Below are 20,756 nucleotides of genomic sequence, written 5' to 3'. Positions count from 1 at the left end.
AGTACAGTTGGTATATTATTAGACACACGCGGATTATTCTATGCTTTGGAAATCAAAAATGCACGTGTGGCTACAGCAACACACTGAACTCCATATTACATGTAACGGAGTCGTTTCGTTTTCGATCCGATTCAGTTCACTTTGACTGGTTAAATACCAAAGCAGTTGGGCAGGAAACTACGAAAACATGTATTTATTATCACAGAAATAATTTAATGATTTGGAAACATTAATAGCAAGAACATCGACTTGAAAACAAAATCGTACTTTGTTACAGCTACGGCCACACTTGTCGTCTTCCTCCCACTAATGCCGTGGTATAATCGCTATCGCACTCACCTATCACCGTTTTCAGCATGCTTCCAGTGAATGACATCCTCACTGTGGATAGCAAAATTCTGATAAAAAAATGTTCCACAGCATTTTCTAGCACTTCATGATTAGACACTCTGACGAGTAAGCTTTCCATTGCACAAAAAATAAAGGGGGGGGGGGAGGTACCATGAAAATTGGTTGTCAGTCCCTTTAAACATTATGTACACGAGTTGACCAAAAAGCACAAACTGGCCGAAAGTGAAAGTGAAGTCTTAGTTTCATGTGGTGCATGGTGTTGCTTATGGACGAGTTCCATCGGCAACATTTAACAATGTGTCATAAAGCTGTCGATCAAACTGATCAATTTCCTATGGCCTGAAAAGGAAAGAGTTGAGAAACATGCTATATCTCCCAATCTTTCCAGCGTAGATTGTCTGCATTTCTTACCTGTACTTTCTAAGTTGATGTCTGGCAATTCTGAGAGCTTCCACTGCTCTGAATATTTCATCAACCTTCTGAATCACGGTGTTCTCATCTAGCGTCTCCTGCTCATCTGAAACTGGTTGGAATAATGCCTAAGTACAGAAACACCTACACGACTTTGTTTCACATTACTGCAGTTGAAGGCTTCCTGACTTCAACCAGCAAGCATAGCATTCAGCTCGGCAATGACTTTGATTGCACTTACCAAAATGTTTAAAAAACTCGGGCAAGTTTTTTTCTGCTGCTGCTTGATATACTGCTGCTACGATTTCAGCCTGGAACAGTTACATTATGAAATAAGTCGCACACAAGCTTGTCTAGCATGTGCCATCTGCAGATGCACTCACCTTCAGTGTCCGCTTGTCACTTCCAATTCCAAGTGTTTTTTCTCCAAATAAAGAATACAAAAGTGCCATAAGAGCCATGATATCTTCTAATTGTAATCCTCTGGGTACAGTGGCACAAGACAGCACTTGTTACAAATCTGCTTTCCAAACGTGTCACTGGACAGGAGTTCATGTAGGGCATTTCAGAGTGAATGGGTGCAAACAAAATCTCATGTTACTACTTTTTTACTGTCCTAGTAAGCGATGACGTTATTAGACATAATGTAGCGATGCTTGAACACCCATGGAAGTGTAGATACCTGAATATGTATTTGCTATTTCAATTTGCTGGGGGAATCTCTTATGTGGCACTTTCATGTTGAGCAGTGATTTTCTGTGCTGGATGTAGGCCACAGAACATCATTGAGTGCCTATGAATGGTTGGATAAGGATTTCGTGCATATATTATCCTCACATACTGTTTCAACACTGTAGAAGACATTTACATTTTGAATTAGTATGTGTTTCACCATGTGTCACATTGAAACTCTGTCTATTATTGCACCTTGTGCCCTGCCTGATGTCAACAACCATGAACACAAGTTGAGCAGGTTAGCCACTGTGGTGAGTCAATTGCTACTTGCATGTGATGTATTTTTTTATTAGCGCCATGCCACAATGTCACTAGTTGTTTAGTGAGAACTGGAAGGCTTCCGAAATTAAAGTTCAAGGCAATTATTAGTTTACATGGATCTCAAAATTTCTTGGTTGAACAACTCTTACTAGCATGCACCAGTTTCAATAGGTTTATTTTTTATTTGCCCATGAGATTGGGACTGGACTCAACGTAAAATGAATGGTGGTAGAAACATTATTTTTTGGGCACAAAAATTTTCACTGAAAAGTTAACTCCAAGTTGCTGTCATCAAACAGGATGGCTGCTGCTGAATTGCACTCATCAGTCATGTATAATTGTGAACGGGATGTACATTTTGCAGCAGCAGATCCTGAGTTTTGTGATTACTGCTACAAGTGAAACCTGTTTTTATACATTGCTAGAAGGTGACTTGAAATTTGCAGTATCTGTTGAGTGAACACAAAATAATACGAAATGGCATCTGTTATGCACAAGAGATGTGATTTGTTAAGCTGCAACAATATCACATGATAAAGTTGTGATGTTGGCATAACAAAAACTCACTTATGGCTATAATGTTGCCACCCTGCACATTAACAGCAGCACACCATGGCCACTATTTTTTTATGCTACAATCAACATGGGCATCAAAATAAGCAAACCTGACTGGTGAATAACTGGTAGAACACACCACTGCTGTAGAAATCTTATGAGATCCATCAACAATAATAATAAGCTACCAATTTAACTACTAAACTATGTTGCCTGGTAGAAATAAATCCTACAGGATGGAAAAATACTTGACAGGTTCACAAGAACATGGAGACTTGTAGTCAGCGGTGGTCAAACAAGGAAAGCCCAAGTATAGAGCCAATGTTTTGACTAAGGGACTTCGCAAGGACCTGCTACAGGACGCTTTGACAAAGGTAATCCCTTGATGGTATCTTACTGAGTCACAAACATAATAATATATAGTGCTCTTCATTTTTCCAACTTGTGCATAGTGTCAATAAAATTGAAACAAATGTTAGTGTAAGTGAAATTGTGGTAAGAACACTCTGTTGGGAAACTGAGTGGCCAATACTGTTCATGTACTCACGTTGTGTTTCTCGACCGAAGGAGCTGAACCAAGCTTCGTGAAGCAGCTTCTGTGGAGACACTCACATTTTGCACAATTACCTTCTCTGTGCTAAGGAGGTCCTCCAGCTTCGAATACCTCTCCCCCAGTGCTGCCTGAGCGACCCCCAATATCTGCTGCACCAGGCCCATGTCAATAACAGCATCCCCACCATCTTTTCTGAAATGCAATGTTACAGTGGATGGCTGAGTGTCAAGCACTCTGAACTTGTCCAAGGAGCTCACAGCACCAGGTTCATTTTCAATGCTCGAGTTTTACTTTCCGTGAGAGAAAGGCTGATTTGTTATTTTAATGTAGAGGTGCAAGACACTTTTTCCATTTTTGATCCCAGGGGTTATAGAAAATGTGATCCTTGCTCGACAAACACAGTGTTATCAGCGTGCATGATGCTTGCAAGCAGAGATGATGAGCAATGTTGAGGAGCAAATGTAATGCTCTACAATACACAGGGCTATCCACTATCAAGGAAAATACTTCAGTAGTATTCAATCTGATGGAACTACATTTTTTCAGTACTTTTATTTTAAAGAAAACGTGACCAATGCAACAGCTAACCCGGATATCCATTAATGAAAGATAAATCTAGAGGCCTTTATTCCAAACTTAAGCTGCTATAAGCACTTGAATGGTAACCAAACAATCCCCTAGGAATGGACGGCCCTGCATAACAAGGTCTGCTGGCATCATTTTTGTCTTGAGGCACTGTGTCCCATTTGTGGATGCTGACTTCAAGCAGCTACTGTATAAAATGTGAAAAAAAAAAATGCAGTTTGGAAGGTGCTGGGATACACACCTTTGGTTTATCAAATAGACAACTAGTGACATCTTCATGAAGCTCAATGAAACATCTGTGAAGAAGTGTAGGAAAATGGACATTGTAACATTCTACAGAGTAAGCAGTAAGTACCTAATTTTTTGGAGGCTTTTCTCGTAACAAAGAATGCCCTGCAAAATTTTGGCACTTAAATCACAAAATAGGGCTCCGTGAATGCAAAACAACTTTTATCCATATCACGAGCACGGCATGATTGCAGGTAGCACCAAAGTTGTCCTCAAAGCTGCCTTCACTAGAGCACTGCAATATTTTAGACACGGCATCTCTCACTCTGCCATGATCAAGGTTTCTAATTTTTCCGCATATGTTCAAGCATACAGCTGTAAAATGAAAGCTCGATGACAATATCACCAAAGAGATTTTTTCAAGAATACAAACAATGACCTTCATGACACTGATGTCACTGATGTTGCATGCATTTAATATTGACATGTGCTTGTTTATCTTTCTCCGGTGACCGCTGTTCACTGGATAACAAATGTTAAAACGTTATTGCTCAGCACAACACGCACCTGCATGATTTGGAATTTATGCGACTGTTATCATTCATTCTACCTGTTGTGTATGTCCTCATCGAACCTTATATTATCAGATTGCATGCACCACACAAATTGTGTAGTAGTTTCGGGAAACCACGTGGGCGCCAACGATTATACTAGAACCTTCGACGAGTGATGTATAAAAGCTGACACACTTGACCCACCGATCATGCTTCGCAGATTGCCGACTGTGTTCACCACTATCGTTGTGCTTCGAGTGTAGCCTTTTTTTGTGGGCACAGGTCTATGCAAGAAAAACTTTGTTTCCTCATTCATAGTCTTGCTGCTGTGTTCTTCACTGTCATTACTACATGACAATATGACACAGAGATGGTACAGAAATGTGCTACAAGTTTTCTAGTTTTAGAATTATTTTACAAGTGGTTTCATATAGAATGCTGCTATAAGTATCACGGAGCAGACTGTTAAATAACTTTCTGGACCTTTGGAAATGCAGGACAAGCAGCTGCTTGTTATCGATGAAGAATGCAGTGAAGTATGTAGCGCAAGATTTGCTCTCCAATGACACCGAATGCAGCTGTCAACCTCAAGAAGGATAAGAGCATGAGCAAGTCATTCTGCAGTACAATTCCTTCATGGGCTAGTCGATAAACTTCACTTCATGTCACTCTACCTCCTACGGGATGGAACAAGGGAATGTACCGTCTGATGAGGATGATTTCTCAATTTGCGATTTTTTTCCGCAATGCAGAAAGGCTCCTCCAAAAAAATGCTTTGGAGAAATAGATATCCCACACAGCCTGATCAATTCTAGCAAAGCACTGCCAGGAAAACAGGGTGAGCCAAGAAGTGAAATTCCTGAGCCCCTACAGAAGAAAACCAACGTGCAGTGGCCACCCATAGATGTGGGCAGTTACAATGGCCACAATCACTGATTGGAGCATGTCCACATGCTTGATGCGCAGTGCTGCTGACATCGGGGATACATAGCAAAACGCCAGATTCGCTGCCGGATATGTAGAACTTTCTCATGCCGACTCGTTTTATCTGTTTTACGTAAGGTAGAGTAAAGCATGTGTGTGAATTAATAAATAAAGTAAAAATGTTTCAAAGTGATTTGCGTCATATACCCGGTGAAGAATGCTTGTGAAGGTTTCATTACTTGTGCGTAATATTTTTTCCTGGCTCGAGGTGTGTCCATAAATGTGGACACCACAGAAAACAGGTAAAAATTGAAGGTTTTGTTTCCACCTTCTAATGACCATTAATTTGACGTGTCGAGAGCCCAAAATGGTGCATGTATATTTCCACTTGGCAGATTTAATTCATGTCTGAAGGGATTAATGAAATGTACAGTTGCACTAGAAACAATCTGCCAATTAATAGAGTCTCACCTGAAGTTATTTCACTTGTCAGTTGTGCCACTAGGTTTAAAAAGTCGTTCAGCTTGGGAGAAAAAACACCTAACCGCAGAATGAAGATTCGCACTTGTTTTTTTTTTTGTCTTTTTTTTTTACCTGAATTGAATAATTCTTTTCCTGAGTTGTTCTGCTGTTAGACGACCAGTGACATCCAAGCGCACACCTTGTTTGAGGGCTGCCTCCACAATAAGTCGATTCAGTTCCATCATGCATTCCTATTAAGTAGAGATACAGAGAACAAAACTCCATGAATAACTTGCCTCTGCAAGAATACAAGATATTTATTTATGAAACAAAAAATTAAATTATGGGGTTTTACGTGCCAAAACCACTTACTGATTATGAGGCACGCCGTAGTGGAGGACTCCGGAAATTTTGACCACCTGGGGTTCTTTAACGTGCACCTAAATCTAAGTACATGGGTGTTTTCGCATTTCGCCCCCATCGAAATGCGGCCGCCGCGTCCGGGATTCGATCCCGCGACCTCGTGCTCAGCAGCCTAACACCATAGCCACTGAGCAACCACGGCGGGTTATTTATGAAACAAGAATTACTTCTCATGTATCTTAGAAAATATTAAAATTATTGCCTGGGCTAGAAGAATGTTACACCTTGTGTACTAAAATCGGGCAATTGTTTGCCAGTTAATGTCAGATAGGTAACACTCCTTTGAAACGGTCTTCTTGTGAATTGAAAATCAAATACAGTGCAGTTAACTTGCAAAAATAAAACTTTTAATCGTTACCAGTTATAATGACTGGCATGGTTTACTATGCATTTCATATTTAAGGAGTGTATGATCAGTCAAAATGTAACAATACATGGTTATACTGAGCCAGAGATTCAGACTTCTTTATCATTATAGTAAGTGGACTGCAGTATACCAACAAAAGGCTACAACAAACTCTTAATATAATTCCTCCCGAGCTGTAATAAAGCTACAGCAGTGTGCTCTTTGATTTTGCATACAAGAACACCTGCAATACATAGCCCTCAATTGTGCTAACTAATATGTTTTGTGTGGAACCATAGTTTTGTGTTAATCTAAGTACAAGTGAGTTCGAGTGACTCATTTTCACCCGAAGCTACACCTGGGCCCTGAGGGATACAGTACTTAAGCGCTGTGAATTAACTTTGATCACCTGGTGTCCATAGTGGATACTAAGCAGCCCTATCAGAATGCAGCCACCATGTCTGGAAATCAAAATCGCAACCGTGTGCTCTGTAGCCAAATTCCTGGGCCACTATGCCACTGCGGCATGCCACAAACTTGCAACCTACTGGCAGGGCACCCTCCTGTTACTTAGCTATAGTTAACATAATCTTAGGGCAAGCTTACTTCTACAGCTTCACTTAGTAAAGTTGGTGGAAAGGATTGTTGTCTTATTTGCTCTAGCATGAAATCGTGCTCTGTGACTAAAGCACCAGCATGTAAAATTTAACCAGAGATTTATGAATACAAATCTATATTGGTTTTTGCAGGGTTTGAAAATGTTCAGGTACAATCAGAAAAGCATGCAGTCAATAATGTGCATATCAAATTAATGTCATAAAAACTGCTAAAAAAAACATGAAGCCTACAATCCTCTCTGGCTTATGGTGAAGAGCTGCGATATTAAAGGCAAAATAATAACAGCTGTCAAATAACTCTCTTTGCTATGCATATTTTGTTTGAAATTTATATTGCCAATGTGGCATGATGCGAGCCAAATTAGAAGACTACAAAGGAAACTAACAATCATTAGGTCTGTTGCAAAAAACCTATACCACTGGGAAAGCCTCATTAATAATATTAATAAGGTTACAAATGGGGATTATACATACATACAGAGGGAGGACCCATAGTCAACAGACTGTACAGGGGACCTCCCATTACAAGTGAGTAGGATATATAAATACAAAGCAGCTATATAAAAACACAAAAGACACCATATTAAGTTAGTCACTTGCTTACGCTGTAAAACATTAACGACACAAAGCACTTATTAATAAAATGATAACGATCACATTGTTATATTGAGTGCAAAAATTTACGAAGGTTTGACTTGAATGTGTAAAAATGAGAGGATATCTTAATATGACACGGTAATGAGTTCCAAAGTAGTGTGGCTGAAAAATTAGTAGTAAATTTACCATAATTAGTTCTAGGTTTTGGTAGTAAATAGCTGTTGGTAGAAGCGAAACGGGTAGACGTGGAATATGGGTACTGGCTGGTAGTAATTATAGGGAATGGGAGCTTTCCGTTAACAGATTTATAAACAAGTAGTCCAAGTGAGTATTTATTTAATTTCTGTAACGATAAAATGCCGTTAGATCTGAGCAATGGAGATGCTTCCGATGTGTAGCTGCTACGTGTAATGATGCGAATTGCTTGATTTTGTGTATGCTGTAGTGGAGATAAATGTGTGGGATACGTGTTTCCCCATGATGATATGCAATAATTAATATGCGTGTGAATAAAAGCGTAGTAGAGGGAGATGAGTGTCTTCATTTTAAAGAAATTGCGAACTTTAATTAATATTCTAATTCCATATGCTGCCTTCTTTGTTAAGGATAAAACATGCTCGTCAAATTTTAGGTGTTTATCTAATATGACGCCAAGAAACAGTACACTATCAGTAGGATAAATTGCACTGGAAGCAAAGGTTAGCGATGGATACACTGAGATATGTTTTTGTTTAGCTGAGAAGATCACGAAGTTAGATTTGGCAGTATTAATGTGTAGTCTGTTTAGTTGGCACCAGGTTACAATATTTGCCGCGTCGTGATTAAGCTTACACATCAATGAATCAAGACTTTTGTCTGAGGAGAAGATGGTAGTGTCGTCAGCGTAAAGGATACAGTCAGAGGACTTTAGGTACTTTGGGAGGTCATTAATGTATATTAAAAACAAGAGAGGCCCTAATATAGATCCTTGTGGTACACCAATGTTAGTTATTTTAGGGTGCGAGTAAGTGCTGCAGATTGATACAGTGTATTCTCTATCTTTTAAATAGTTACGTAGTAATTGCAGTGCCGGGCCAGTTATACCAATAGAGTCTAATTTAGCAAAAAGGATGTTATGAACAAGTGAATCGAATGCTTTAGAAAGGTCAATAAATAATGCACCAGCGAAATTTCCAGTGTCAATTGCCTGCTGAATCTTGTCTGTTAGAAATATTAATGCCAAATCAATTGAGTAACCTTCCCGAAACCCAAATTGATTTGGTGATAGGATGCAAAATTTTGATAAATAGCTTGATAAGCGTGTTACGATTAGTTTTTCGATAATTTTACTGAAGAATGAAAGTATAGCTATAGGGCGGTAATTAGCTGTTAGACGCTTATCTCCCTTCTTGAATACAGGGATTATTTTGGCTTTCTTCAAAGAAGTTGGATATATTCCTGTTTTAAAGATGAGGTTCACTATGTGACAGAATATTTCAGATATTAGGTACGCTATCGTTTTTATGAGAGATGGGCTGAAGTTATCGAGGCCAGGACCTGTATTTTTTAGACTGAAAATGACTGTGACTATGTCTTCAGGTGTCGCGGGATGAAGAAAAAAGCTATGGGGCACACGGGGGTAAGTTTCGGTCAATGAATCTTCGCACTCTTCATTATCAGCACAGAAGGAATTAACGAAGCAGTTAATGACTCATTGCACAGTGGCTCGGTTTTTCCTCATAAATAGCATTCAAGTAAAGGACTGTTTGACACAGCTGCATAATAAATTATATTTCAACGCATTTGTTTTATTAATATGTAACCTTGCTCTGCGAAGACATACTAGTTTATGGTTCAACTGGTTGCAAAAAATCTCCACTGAGGTCAAAACAACTTGCTTTCATACAAGAGAATATAAATTAAAGAAAAAAAAGTTCCTAGTACTTTTGGCAGCTGCTACAGACAAAAAGAAAAAAAAATGGAACTGTGCTCAGTATGAAAAATGAGAACAAATGGGCAATTGCTCAGTGTAACACCTTGAAATATTATCTAGAAAAACCAGAGCACAAATAAATGCATGATGATGTAGTGTTGTGCAGTCTCCTTGAAGCCAACAAAATCTGGCAAATAACTAAATCAAAACTATAATTCACCGTACAGCCACCCCCCATTAGACACCATTGTAAACCAACAGTTTTTTTTTTTAATCACACAAATGATATGTTGCTAAAGTTAAGTTTTCTCACTTTAAAATGAAACAAGGGCTGCTCTTCATGCAAGGCCAATAAACATTTAGCAATATAACTGGAAGTTCAAAAAGAGAGAGACTTAATAATTTTGCCAACAGCACAACTGGCCTGCAACACAGCCTTTAAAGATACGATACAACAGGTTCTACACAAAGAATGACCACTATTTGTACAGTCTGCATTCTGAAAGCAGTCTTGGGATTTTAAAAGAATCTATGGGGTTTTAGTTTTCATCTGACCGTACAATTTCTCAACCATATATTTACGACCGTTCATTCTTGGCTTTTATAGTAAGCCAGCTATACATACTCTGTCTCAGGAGTTCCTTGCAGCACCGGGGAAGCTGCAGGGCTCTTTAGCCAATAGGAAGGCAGAATGTCCCTCAAGATGTGTTCATCTGCACAGCATCGTCTGCTCAGCATCTGCTTGCCATCTTTTCGATATGTCCTCCACAGTTCGTAGAGTGACACAACAGATGTTCTTGTGTTGTAACAATAGGCTGCGTTTCCATAAATGCCACAGCGGGGCTTCGCTTCATCGATACACTTTCTGAGAAGTTCAATGCAGCCTCCTTAGCTAGTTTTAGTAGGAGTGAAAGCCCTGATAAATGTTCATGGATGTCCTATCACCTGCTCGGTGTCTATTTGGCTCACCACCGTCAACACTCATCATGTACCATACTAGAGTGCAGTAATAAATTAATGATGCAGTGAGCCTTCGAAGTGTTGTGCAATGTCAATGCATCGCCAGTGCTAATGCTGTGGTGCCATCTGCTAATAAAAAATCAAACAACTTTTACTAACTGGTGCTGCCTCTGTAGTGTTGCGCCCCACTGCGTGCCTACATTGAGGCAATGGGTGCTCCCCCCTCCCCACCTTGTTCTGCTGAAGTGGTTGCCCTTGGTGACAACCGGCAAAGTTCCAGGAAACTGCAGAACTTTTTCCGTGGGTCGAACTGAGGGGTCCGGGGGCACAGAGCACCACGGCAAATCCACTGGCAGCCTTCAGAATTCCACAGAACTGCTGACCCTTGCCGTGGAGACCTGTTTTATGCAGCTTGGACTTCTCCTTTTATGAAAGAGCAAAGCGATGCGGTTGACATCAGCACTGGTCCTGCCTCATCCTGCTGACGATGAGATGCCCAATGGGATTTAAGGCAGGCAGAGAGAGTCGCCATCAGCCGCCTTATCGGTCTGGCGCCCTCTTAGACAGTATGCTATTACCTGCTATATGTATATACTGTATAAAGCTTTTCGTCCCCTCGTCCGCTTCAAGAGTCCGTCTCTCGTCTTCCACCCCGAGTCAAAGTAGTAGTCCTAGCAGCATCAAAACAAACAGGCGATTTCAATAATAACGACAAAACATACGTAATGCTTTGTCCTCAGCGTGAGATCAGACTAAGCGATGATGGATTCTGCCATTTATTTGTTGCTGTCAGGGTGGAGAGCCAGTAACAAGTGCGCACTGGGATTGAAGCAGACGGTCTGGTCTGCATGGAGCGCTACCATGTTGCTGCGTAATCATGGTTAGGGTGGCTATCAATGTTACCTGTGGTAACCACAACAGTAATTTGTGGTATACAATGTGCATGCACAATGAACCTAACATATTACATATCACTGTAACGTTTCATGTGTGAAGCAAAAAATAAAGCTCTAATCCCATTAGTAATCAGACTTAAGCCCGGAACTATATTCTACTGTGCAAAGATACTGCCTGTGTACACTCTGTACCTTTGGCTGTGCTGCAAGTCACTTGTGTGACAGAGTATAGTTAGCTGTCCAATCAACAACAGAAAACAGCTAATAAAGCTCTCTTGCCTTCTGCTTGCAGTTGACAATATGCTGAAGTGCTAACTTTGAGTTCTCATGAGCCAAACAACCAGGGTAGATTGCTCCTTCTGATGGCATGGTCTGCCTGTAAACAAAAAAATACAAATTACACCAATCAAAGCATAGATGGTAAACTTGTAACAAAGTGCAAAGGACTTTTTAAACAAGTTTATGCATTTTAACAATACGGTTACAGTTCAAACAATGGTTTCTAATGCCTTTTTAGCACGGCTTACAATTACATTTTGTGATTGTATTTTTGCTACTACAAGTACTATAGTCGGGCACAACTTTAGAAAAAAAGGGGAGGCCCCGCCCAGATGATTGAAGCATGACAGATTATTGCCTCCATGACTTAAAAAAAAAAAAAAAAAATCACCCGCCGTGGTTGCTCAGTGGCTATGGTGTTGGGCTGCTGAGCACGAGGTCGCGGGATCGAATCCCGGCCACGGCGGCCGCATTTCGATGGGGGCGAAATGCGAAAACACCCGTGTGCTTAGATTTAGGTCCACGTTAAAGAACCCCAGGTGGTCAAAATTTCCGGAGTCCTCCACTACGGCGTGCCTCATAATCAGAAAGTGGTTTTGGCACGTAAAACCCCAAATATTATTATTATGACTAAAATAGCCCCGCTCAAAAAACCGTGCTTCTAAAATGCGTAATTCTCGGTATAAATAAAGACTTTTGTATTTCGAGGACTGGTTTGGTAGAGCTCTCGTGATTGGAATGCTACAGTACATGCCGGATCGCGATAGAAAAATAGCCCTGTGCCTTCTACAACACTGCGCATCGTCTGCTTTTTAGCTTCGTTGCAAGGAACAAAAGAAGAAAGAGCAGCTCTGCATGGCTTCTGCGCTGGTTTACATGAACACAGCACATTTACTACTCATTTTCCGAGCTTAACATGAATCAGTTGCCATTAACAAGTATTTTAAAAAATGATGCATTTATCGAAACCATTACAAACCTGGGGCGAGAAGACAATTTAGGCAGGAAAGGTACAAAAATGATTCATTCATTGTTTTAAGTAAATACTCTTGGTTTTAAATAGCACAAGATCCGTATTTTTTTTGGTTTTGTGTTTTCATGAACTTATTTTCGAGAATGTGATAGGTATTTGTTTTTTTGTTCCTTTTCACATTTCTGTTTTTCTTTTTTTCTCAAGCCTGCAGTTTCGCCAGTTCGCGTAGCGTAGCGTCAGTGATGCTCGGTTCAATCTTTCGTCGCTGGACCATGGCTCAGAATAAAAGCATGCGGCACAAATGGTGCATTGTAACCTTGCAATAGTATTTCCAGCATGACAGACCACCGTAAACAGTTTGGGAATGCACTCTGACGAGGGCAGACGCACATGACTGACGCGATTTGGCCCAGTTTGAAGTGTGGGCAACCATCTTCTCCATCGGTGGGGTCGCCAGCCGTCTGGCTCGTGACGCCAGTCTAGAGAGCGCGCCCATTGGTGGAGGCTCGTGTGCATCCGCCTTGGAGGATTAAACACCGCATTTTTTAAAATTGTACCCGACTATAGTGCCATTAGTACTTGCATTAAAGTTTCATGGAAATAAAAAGAGTAGTTTGTCCTCTTTCTTTCTTTCTCACTCTTTTTTTTTTTTGCTCCTATGCATTCCTAATCTTGCCCGCAGTGTCAATACGTAACAATGTGAATCAACTTTCTCATTTTCTAATTGTAGTGTCATATAAAGTTTTTAAATTTAAGTATACATTAGCTTAGCTTTGTGTGTTATGTGCTGACAGGTGGGCATGGCGGACGCGGACTGGCAATGACGCTAACCAGAACTCTGTTCTGCGTTCTGCAGGGCATTTTCCAGATCGGCACATTTTCGGCAACGAGCGGCTACACGTGCCGGGATAGAAGCGATGTTATCGACGTCTATCAACTTCGTCCGGATAACGCTGCTGGCCAAATGACACCATGGTTATTTCCTGGAGACCTGGCTCCACTAGCGACACCACCTGGTAGTCGCGGTGTGACGTCACCTGAGAACACCACTATAAAAGAAGCACCTCACCGGTTCATCTTCTGTGGGCACGGCGGACGCGGACTGGCAATGACGCTAACCAGAACTTTGTTCTGCGTTCTGCAGGGCATTTTCCAGATCGGCACATTTTCGGCAACGAGCGGCTACACGTGCCGGGATAGAAGCGATGTTATCGACGTCTATCAACTTCGTCCGGATAACGCTGCTGGCCAAATGACACCATGGTTATTTCTTGGAGACCTGGCTCCACTAGCGACACCACCTGGTAGTCGCGGTGTGACGTCACCTGAGAACACCACTATAAAAGAAGCACCTCACCGGTTCATCTTCTGTGGGCACGGCGGACGCGGACTGGCAATGACGCTAACCAGAACTTTGTTCTGCGTTCTGCAGGTTAGTCCTCACAGTAGTTCTTTACGGACTGATTGTCGTGGAATTTTTGTCCTGCCGTGCCCACAGAAGTGTTTAGACCTTGCCTATGAATGTCTTCTTGTGTGCAAGTTGCTTCTCTGTGGGGACATTGAATCAAACCCAGGTCCCACGCAGAAGGAATTGTTTGAAGAGTTGCTTCAGGGTCAAACTGCTATCCGTAACGATATTTCAGAAATGAAAGTCCAACTGTCTAACATAGAAACATTGATAAATAACCTTCAACAGACGTGCGCTCAACTTGACGAAAGGTTATCTGAATCTTCTCCGACGGAAAGGGATCAGGTTCAAACTTCTCTCAAGTCTATAGAAAATGTTATTGGCTTCCAGTCAAAGAAACTAACTGATCTCGAAGACAGAAATAGGCGTTCAAACGTAATTATTCATGGCGTTTCTGATTGTGATGACGAAACGGAAGCAGCCCTCAAAGAAAAAGTTCTCACCGAGGTAATGAGGGATAAGCTGCAAGTACAGTGCAAATCAATCGGTCGCATTCATAGGCTGGGCCGACAAGGTAGCAAACGACCGGTCATAATCTATCTGCAGGACTTCAACGAAAAGAAACTTATATTTGAAAACTGCAGCAAGCTCAAAAATTCAGGCATGTCTGTACAACATGATTACTCACAAGCAACGCTAAAGAAACGGAAGCTTCTGTGGGAAAGCGCGAAAGATGAAAAACTGCAGGGTAAAAAAGTACGCCTACTTCATGATAAACTTAGGGTCAATAATGATATGTTCTTTTGGGATGAGGCAAAAAACATGCGTGTCAAGATAAACAATCAACGCTCTCAGCAGCCCGAGCATTGACGCCTATCCAAAGAATGTGACAAGCACTTGCGCATAATCACCCTAAATGCTCGTAGTGTAGTTAACAAAACGGAACCCCTTGAGGTTTCTTTACTAGAACATGACCCACATATTGCCGTTATAACCGAGACGTGGCTGCGGACTGAAATAGCCGACGAGGATGTCTTCCCTAATTGTTACGAAGTTTTTCGTAGGGATCGGCCTTTCAGGGGAGGTGGCGTTGCAGTTCTAATTAAAGACCACATACAGGCTATTCTCTTGGAGGAAATTCCCGACCTTGAATGTTTGTGCATAAAGATCTCATGCTGGGGCCATACCTTGATTTTGTTTGCCATTTACAGACCTCCTGATGCATCAGCTGATTATCTGTTAAAACTTGAAGAGCACATGTCTCGGTTCCAGAGAAACAAATTGGTACTTATAGGTGACCTAAACCTGGCAGGCGTTAATTGGGAGCGTTTTGAATCCCTTCCTCAAAACAGCAATAATTTAAACAGTTTACTTAACATAATGTTAACACATGACCTCATTCAAATAGTTCAGGAACCGACACGTGTACAAGGAACTAGCAAATCTGTACTGGATTTGGTATTTTTGCCAAGAGGATTACCTGATTACACTGTTGAAATTGTGGAAGGCATCTCTGACCACCTGCTTGTCAGTGTTCACTTACTCATTGTCGCTTGTACTGTACCTAATAACACTGTGAAAAATTGTTATTTCAAAGATTACTCACGTGCAGATGATGCATCAACTATAGAACATCTGGAAACATGCCTTATTGATTTCAATGATACTGATTTGAACACACTTTGGCGCCGTTTTAAAGATATGTGCCACTTCTGTATCGATAAGTTTGTGCCGAGCAAACGTAAATTTGTTCGTAGACAAACGCCGTGGATGACGCGTGAAATAATACACTTAAAGCGAAAAATAAAACGGTTAAAGAAACAGCGCTTGCATTTAGGTCATTTAAAGGATTTAAAAGAAGGTCTTGCACGTGCAGTACACTCTTCGAAAGAACATTATTTTAATACAGTGCTGCCAAATTTCATTGTAGAGGAACCAAAAAAGTTTTGGAATTATATAAGTGAAAAAAAGAAACCGGTGTCGCAAATTTTGGTTGATGGTTCTGTGGTTACCGATCACGAGGATATTGCGCACCAATTCAATGACTACTTTCACAGTGTGTTTTCTAAATCCGGTGCTTGTCCATCCAATCACGCAGTGTTTCACCCCTGTGATGTAAATTTTATTTCATACCCTGGCATAGTTTCTATGTTACTAAATTTAAAAACTAAATCATCATGTGGTCCCGACAACCTTCCTAACGTGTTTTTGAAGAGATATGCGGAATCTGTTGCAAAGTTTCTAGTTATTTTATTTCGTATTTCATTACTTCATGGAAAATTACCGAGCGACTGGAAGATAGCCAGGGTTGTGCCAATACATAAGAAAGGTGACCGCACATTATTACAAAATTATCGTCCAATATCACTTACATCATCATGTTGTAAACTAATCGAACATATTATTGCCAACCAGATTAATGAATTTTTAGATGCACACGCAGTCCTCTCTAATTTTCAGCACGGGTTTAGAAAAGGATACTCAACAATTACACAATTAGTAACAGTAATACATTCACTCGCTTCATGTCTCGATAGGAACGGGCAGATTGATGCAATATTTCTTGACTTCAGTAAAGCTTTCGATAGAGTTCCCCATGACAAACTAATTTTAAAACTCAGACGTATTGGATTCCCGGAAATTTTAATCATATGGATTTCAAACTATTTAACCAATCGCTACCAATTTGTAACAGTTAATGAGCAGCAATCAGGTTGCCTTCCGGTCGGCTCTGGCGTGCCCCAAGGAAGTGTGCTGGGGCCATTATTGTTTTTATTATATATTAATGACATTGCTGCTGAACTTGATCCGAATGTCCAAATCAGATTGTTTGCGGATGATTGTGTGCTTTTTCAAGAAATAACTTCGATTAACGACCAAATCCATCTTAACTCCTCTCTTGCTAAGATTTTTGAATGGTGTGAAACGTGGGACATGAAACTTAACACAGATAAGACCGTCTTTCTTCGCTTCTCTCGCAAAAAAGCTCCTCTTTCTTTTAACTACAGACTTGGTTCGTCACCTTTGCTGGAAGAGACTAAATATAAGTATTTGGGTGTCACACTAACTAATACTTTATCATGGAATTTACATATAGATAACATCTGTTCTTCCGCATTCCGTAAACTGTACTTTTTAAGACATAAGCTAAGAAGTTCTCCCCCTAGCATAAAATTACTTGCTTACAATTCACTAATTAGACCTAAACTTGAATATGCATGCGTTGTCTGGGACCCATTTAATAAACACAATATCACCCGCCTAGAAAAGGTACAGAGAAAAGCTGTAAGGTTTATTTACTCTAAATTTTCCCCGTATGACTCACCCTCTGAATTAATGCAGATTAACGGTATACAATGTCTTGAACAACGAAGAAAAAATTTACGTTTGCAATTTCTTTTCTTGCTTTGGAATAACTATCTAGCTATTAACCCTTCTCCATATCTGTCGCTTTCAACGTCAAGGCATACACGCCACCATCATCCTAATTCCCTGACACCGTATTTTGCGCGAACAGATTTATTCAAGTTTTCATTTTTCCCTCGCACGGTAACGGACTGGAATGATTCCTTATTGCCTTTCGCCACACTTTGATGTTTTGTTTTTTTAACTTTGTTATTATTGTTTATTGTTTTGTTGTCATTTGACCCACCCTGCTTGGACCTGTACAAGGTTTGCAGTATTGAATAAAGAAAGAAGAAAGACATATATTGATTGCTCTGGGTAGCCTACAAGAAATAAATGTGACACAAAGCCACCTATATTTGGATCTGTCTGTGACAAGTCTTCACCAAATAAAACAAATAGTGAATTAAACTCCACATGATTTAAGTGACGTAGCGTGTTGAATTGGGCTGGGTGGTACATATAACTTCAAGGTAACTAGACGGTCTCTCACAACTTGAAGAAATTGGCTAAAAAAAGCTGGAGCATGAATTGTCTTCAATGCAAGCAACAAGCTTTCCGGCCTTCTAAGGACACTAGACTCTCTTGTGCCCCCTTATGTTGTTTTCCCTGCATGGCTCTCACATCTCCTGTAGCCTGGCTTCGCCATGTAGCGAATTGCCGCTGGCAATCGGTGTAGTTGCAAGAGATGGAGCATTGGATGGATGGATGGATAGATGCTATGCGTGTCCCCTTTGAAACGGGGTGGTGAGTTGCACCACCAAGCTCTTATTTTGCCTAATGTCCTACATATCCCTCTGAAAAAAAAAAAAAAAAATCACCCAAAGAATTGCTAGCATAAAACTTTCTGGACCACTACTGGAAACTTTGCTTTTGTGTGCCTCTGTTTGTTTATGGTCTCCCTACTTTTCTACCACCAAATCTCCAATCAACTTAATAATCTCTATTGCAGACATGTTTACTTTCCCCCTGCTATCTTTGAACTGAACAGCTTCAAGTAGCACAGAGGAGCCTAAACCGACAGTTGGGTAGATAGCTTCACATTTTAATAAAACATGTTGCATTGTTTCCCTAGCTTTGCTGCCACAAGCACATGCTGCTTCTTCCTTGGTGTACCTCGCTTTATAACTACACGTTCTAAGGCGTCCTGATTTCGCTTCGAAAAGTAAGGAGGTTCTCTTTGACTTATCAAATATTTTCTTCCCGATTTCATTTTTTCCTCTTGGGTAGTTACTCGTAGCAGGTTTCTTTTCCATCACCACCACCCATGATATTATCTCAGCCTCTCAAACTTTGCACTTGATGTTCTTAGTTGCCATGTTACTTACTATACTGGTTGAGTATTTGCTGGTAAGCTTCCTAGTTTTTTTCCTCCACTGTGAGTCAATGTTTTTCCTGTACAAATATCTAAACACTCTCGCAGCCCCTTTACTTTCTTTCATATTCCTCAGTCATTCTTCAAAATCAATTTTACTCTGAGCTTCCCCGACTTCAAAACTAGTCCAGCCCATATCACCCTGCACAGCTTCATTTGTAGTCTTCCCGTGAGCACCCAATGAGAGGTGTCCCACTGGCCTTTGGTTGCCATCGAGTCCCGATTGTACCCCTCACTTCAAGCAAACAACCGCATTTCCAAATTTAAGTCCTGGAACCATTACACCTTTCCACATACCTATTGTATCCCCATAGCGCTCTGCATTTCATTATGGCTGCATTCCTCTTCCCCTTTGCTGTTGTTTTTTCCTGTGTTTCCATATATCTATTGCCTTCATTTATCCATATATCAAGGTATTTGTATTCTCTTGCCTGAAGTATTTCTTGGCCCTGTATTGACACTGTGTGTTCACTATTTTCATTGAATACCATAAAACCTGATTTTTTAATGCTAAATTTTAATCCTAAATTCTCACCTTTCTGTCCACAGATATCAGCCAGACGTTGCATATCACTTTGCTTGTTACCAAGCAACACAATGTCATCTACGTAAAACAAACTTAGAAGCTGCTGCTCCACTAGTATGGCCGCCTGTTTGTGTGAGAAATTAATCTTGACATTGATTCCTTCTAGCGCCCTCTCTATCCTCACGATGTACATCATAAACTGCAGTGTGGATAAAGGGCACCCCTGTTGCAGTCCCTTGGTAATATCAACTTTCTCCTCGCTCCTCATTCCTTCCCATTCAATGCAAACAGAATTTTCTAGGTAAATTTCCCTCAAAAGATGTATACAGTCATTGCCTAAGCCTTCCTTTTCCAGAATATCCCACAAACTGTTGCGGTTTACATTGTCATACGCTCCAGTAATGTCTAAAAAATCATCATGTAATGGTTTCCTTTCTTCTCTGGATATTTCAATATACTGAGTAAGAACAAATAAGGTATCATCCAGACGTCTACTGATTCTGAAGCCATCCTGAAGTTGTCCCAATATGCAGTCATGTTCTGCCCATGCTTGCAGTTTTAATTTAATTGCCTGCATTGCTAACCTGTATATTACCAATGTAATGGTCAACGGTCTATATGGGCTAATTATATCTTTTTCCCCCTTGCCTTCATAAATTAAATTCATTATACTTTGTCACCAACTGTCAGGTATTTGCCTATCTTGTAAACTTTTTTTTAGTGCTTTCAAAAGAGCTTCCTTACTTTTTGGTCCTAGTTCATTAATAAGCCTAATGGGAACCTCATCTAACCCTGTGGCTGTGCACTTAGGAATTTTCAACTTTCTTCCAGTTGGAATTTATCAGCACCGGCTTCCCTTCCATCTGGTTCTCGGTTCATGCTTTTTTTTTTTTTCTCAGAAGCCACCTCGCCATTAACTTGAAAAGATTTGGCTGTTATTTTTCAGATGCAATTTAATGCCGCTAGAGTTGTGCTGCTAACGCCACCTAACAGCAGGGTTACTCGGTCGCAAAAGAGAATTGCCTCTTCCTCTTTGGCTTTGGGTCGGCGGCATGCACAATCGTCTCGAATGCTGGCGGACACACTTCACGGGAGCGTCCTGAAAAAGGCTTCGGAGCAGGACACTGGGATGGATGAACTTGATTGTTCGAATGTGCCGCTGTTCACGTGACTGTACTCGTGAATTATTAGGCATTGGTGTCCAGCATGGGGACGAACATATTTGCTTAATATCCAGTCGTGGTGAGTCGGACTTCCTTGATTTGTCGCGCGCCTATTGGCATGTTTTATTCGTAATAATTTGCCTAGCTAGATTGGTGTATAAAAGGAGCAATAAATGCCCTTGTGATTGTTTTCACTACTTTGTTGTAGTTCCTTTGTCCGAAGAGCATGTTGGAGACCCCACAGACTTTGCAAAAGA

The 20,756-nt window shown here is 40.7% G+C and overlaps 1 protein-coding gene across 2 annotated transcripts in view; it reads right to left on the bottom strand.

Annotated features, from left to right (window-relative positions):
• Positions 1-20,756, bottom strand: part of LOC135918194 (sec1 family domain-containing protein 2-like) — a 46,234-nt gene that overhangs the window by 13,418 nt on the left and 12,060 nt on the right. For both annotated transcript variants that reach the window (XM_065451873.1, XM_065451872.1), the window contains exons 7-12: positions 11,650-11,746; positions 5,752-5,870; positions 2,861-3,058; positions 1,146-1,245; positions 1,004-1,073; positions 763-874 (exon numbers count right to left, since the gene is read on the bottom strand). In XM_065451873.1, the coding sequence (XP_065307945.1) occupies positions 763-874; positions 1,004-1,073; positions 1,146-1,245; positions 2,861-3,058; positions 5,752-5,870; positions 11,650-11,746 (696 nt within the window). The remainder of the gene's footprint in view (positions 1-762; positions 875-1,003; positions 1,074-1,145; positions 1,246-2,860; positions 3,059-5,751; positions 5,871-11,649; positions 11,747-20,756) is intronic.

This window comes from Dermacentor albipictus, chromosome 1 (genome assembly GCF_038994185.2).
Source record: "Dermacentor albipictus isolate Rhodes 1998 colony chromosome 1, USDA_Dalb.pri_finalv2, whole genome shotgun sequence".
NCBI classification, from domain to species: Eukaryota; Metazoa; Arthropoda; class Arachnida; order Ixodida; family Ixodidae; genus Dermacentor; species Dermacentor albipictus.
The sequence above is the reverse complement of the archived record's forward strand: the minus strand, read 5'-3'. Positions and strand labels throughout refer to the sequence as shown.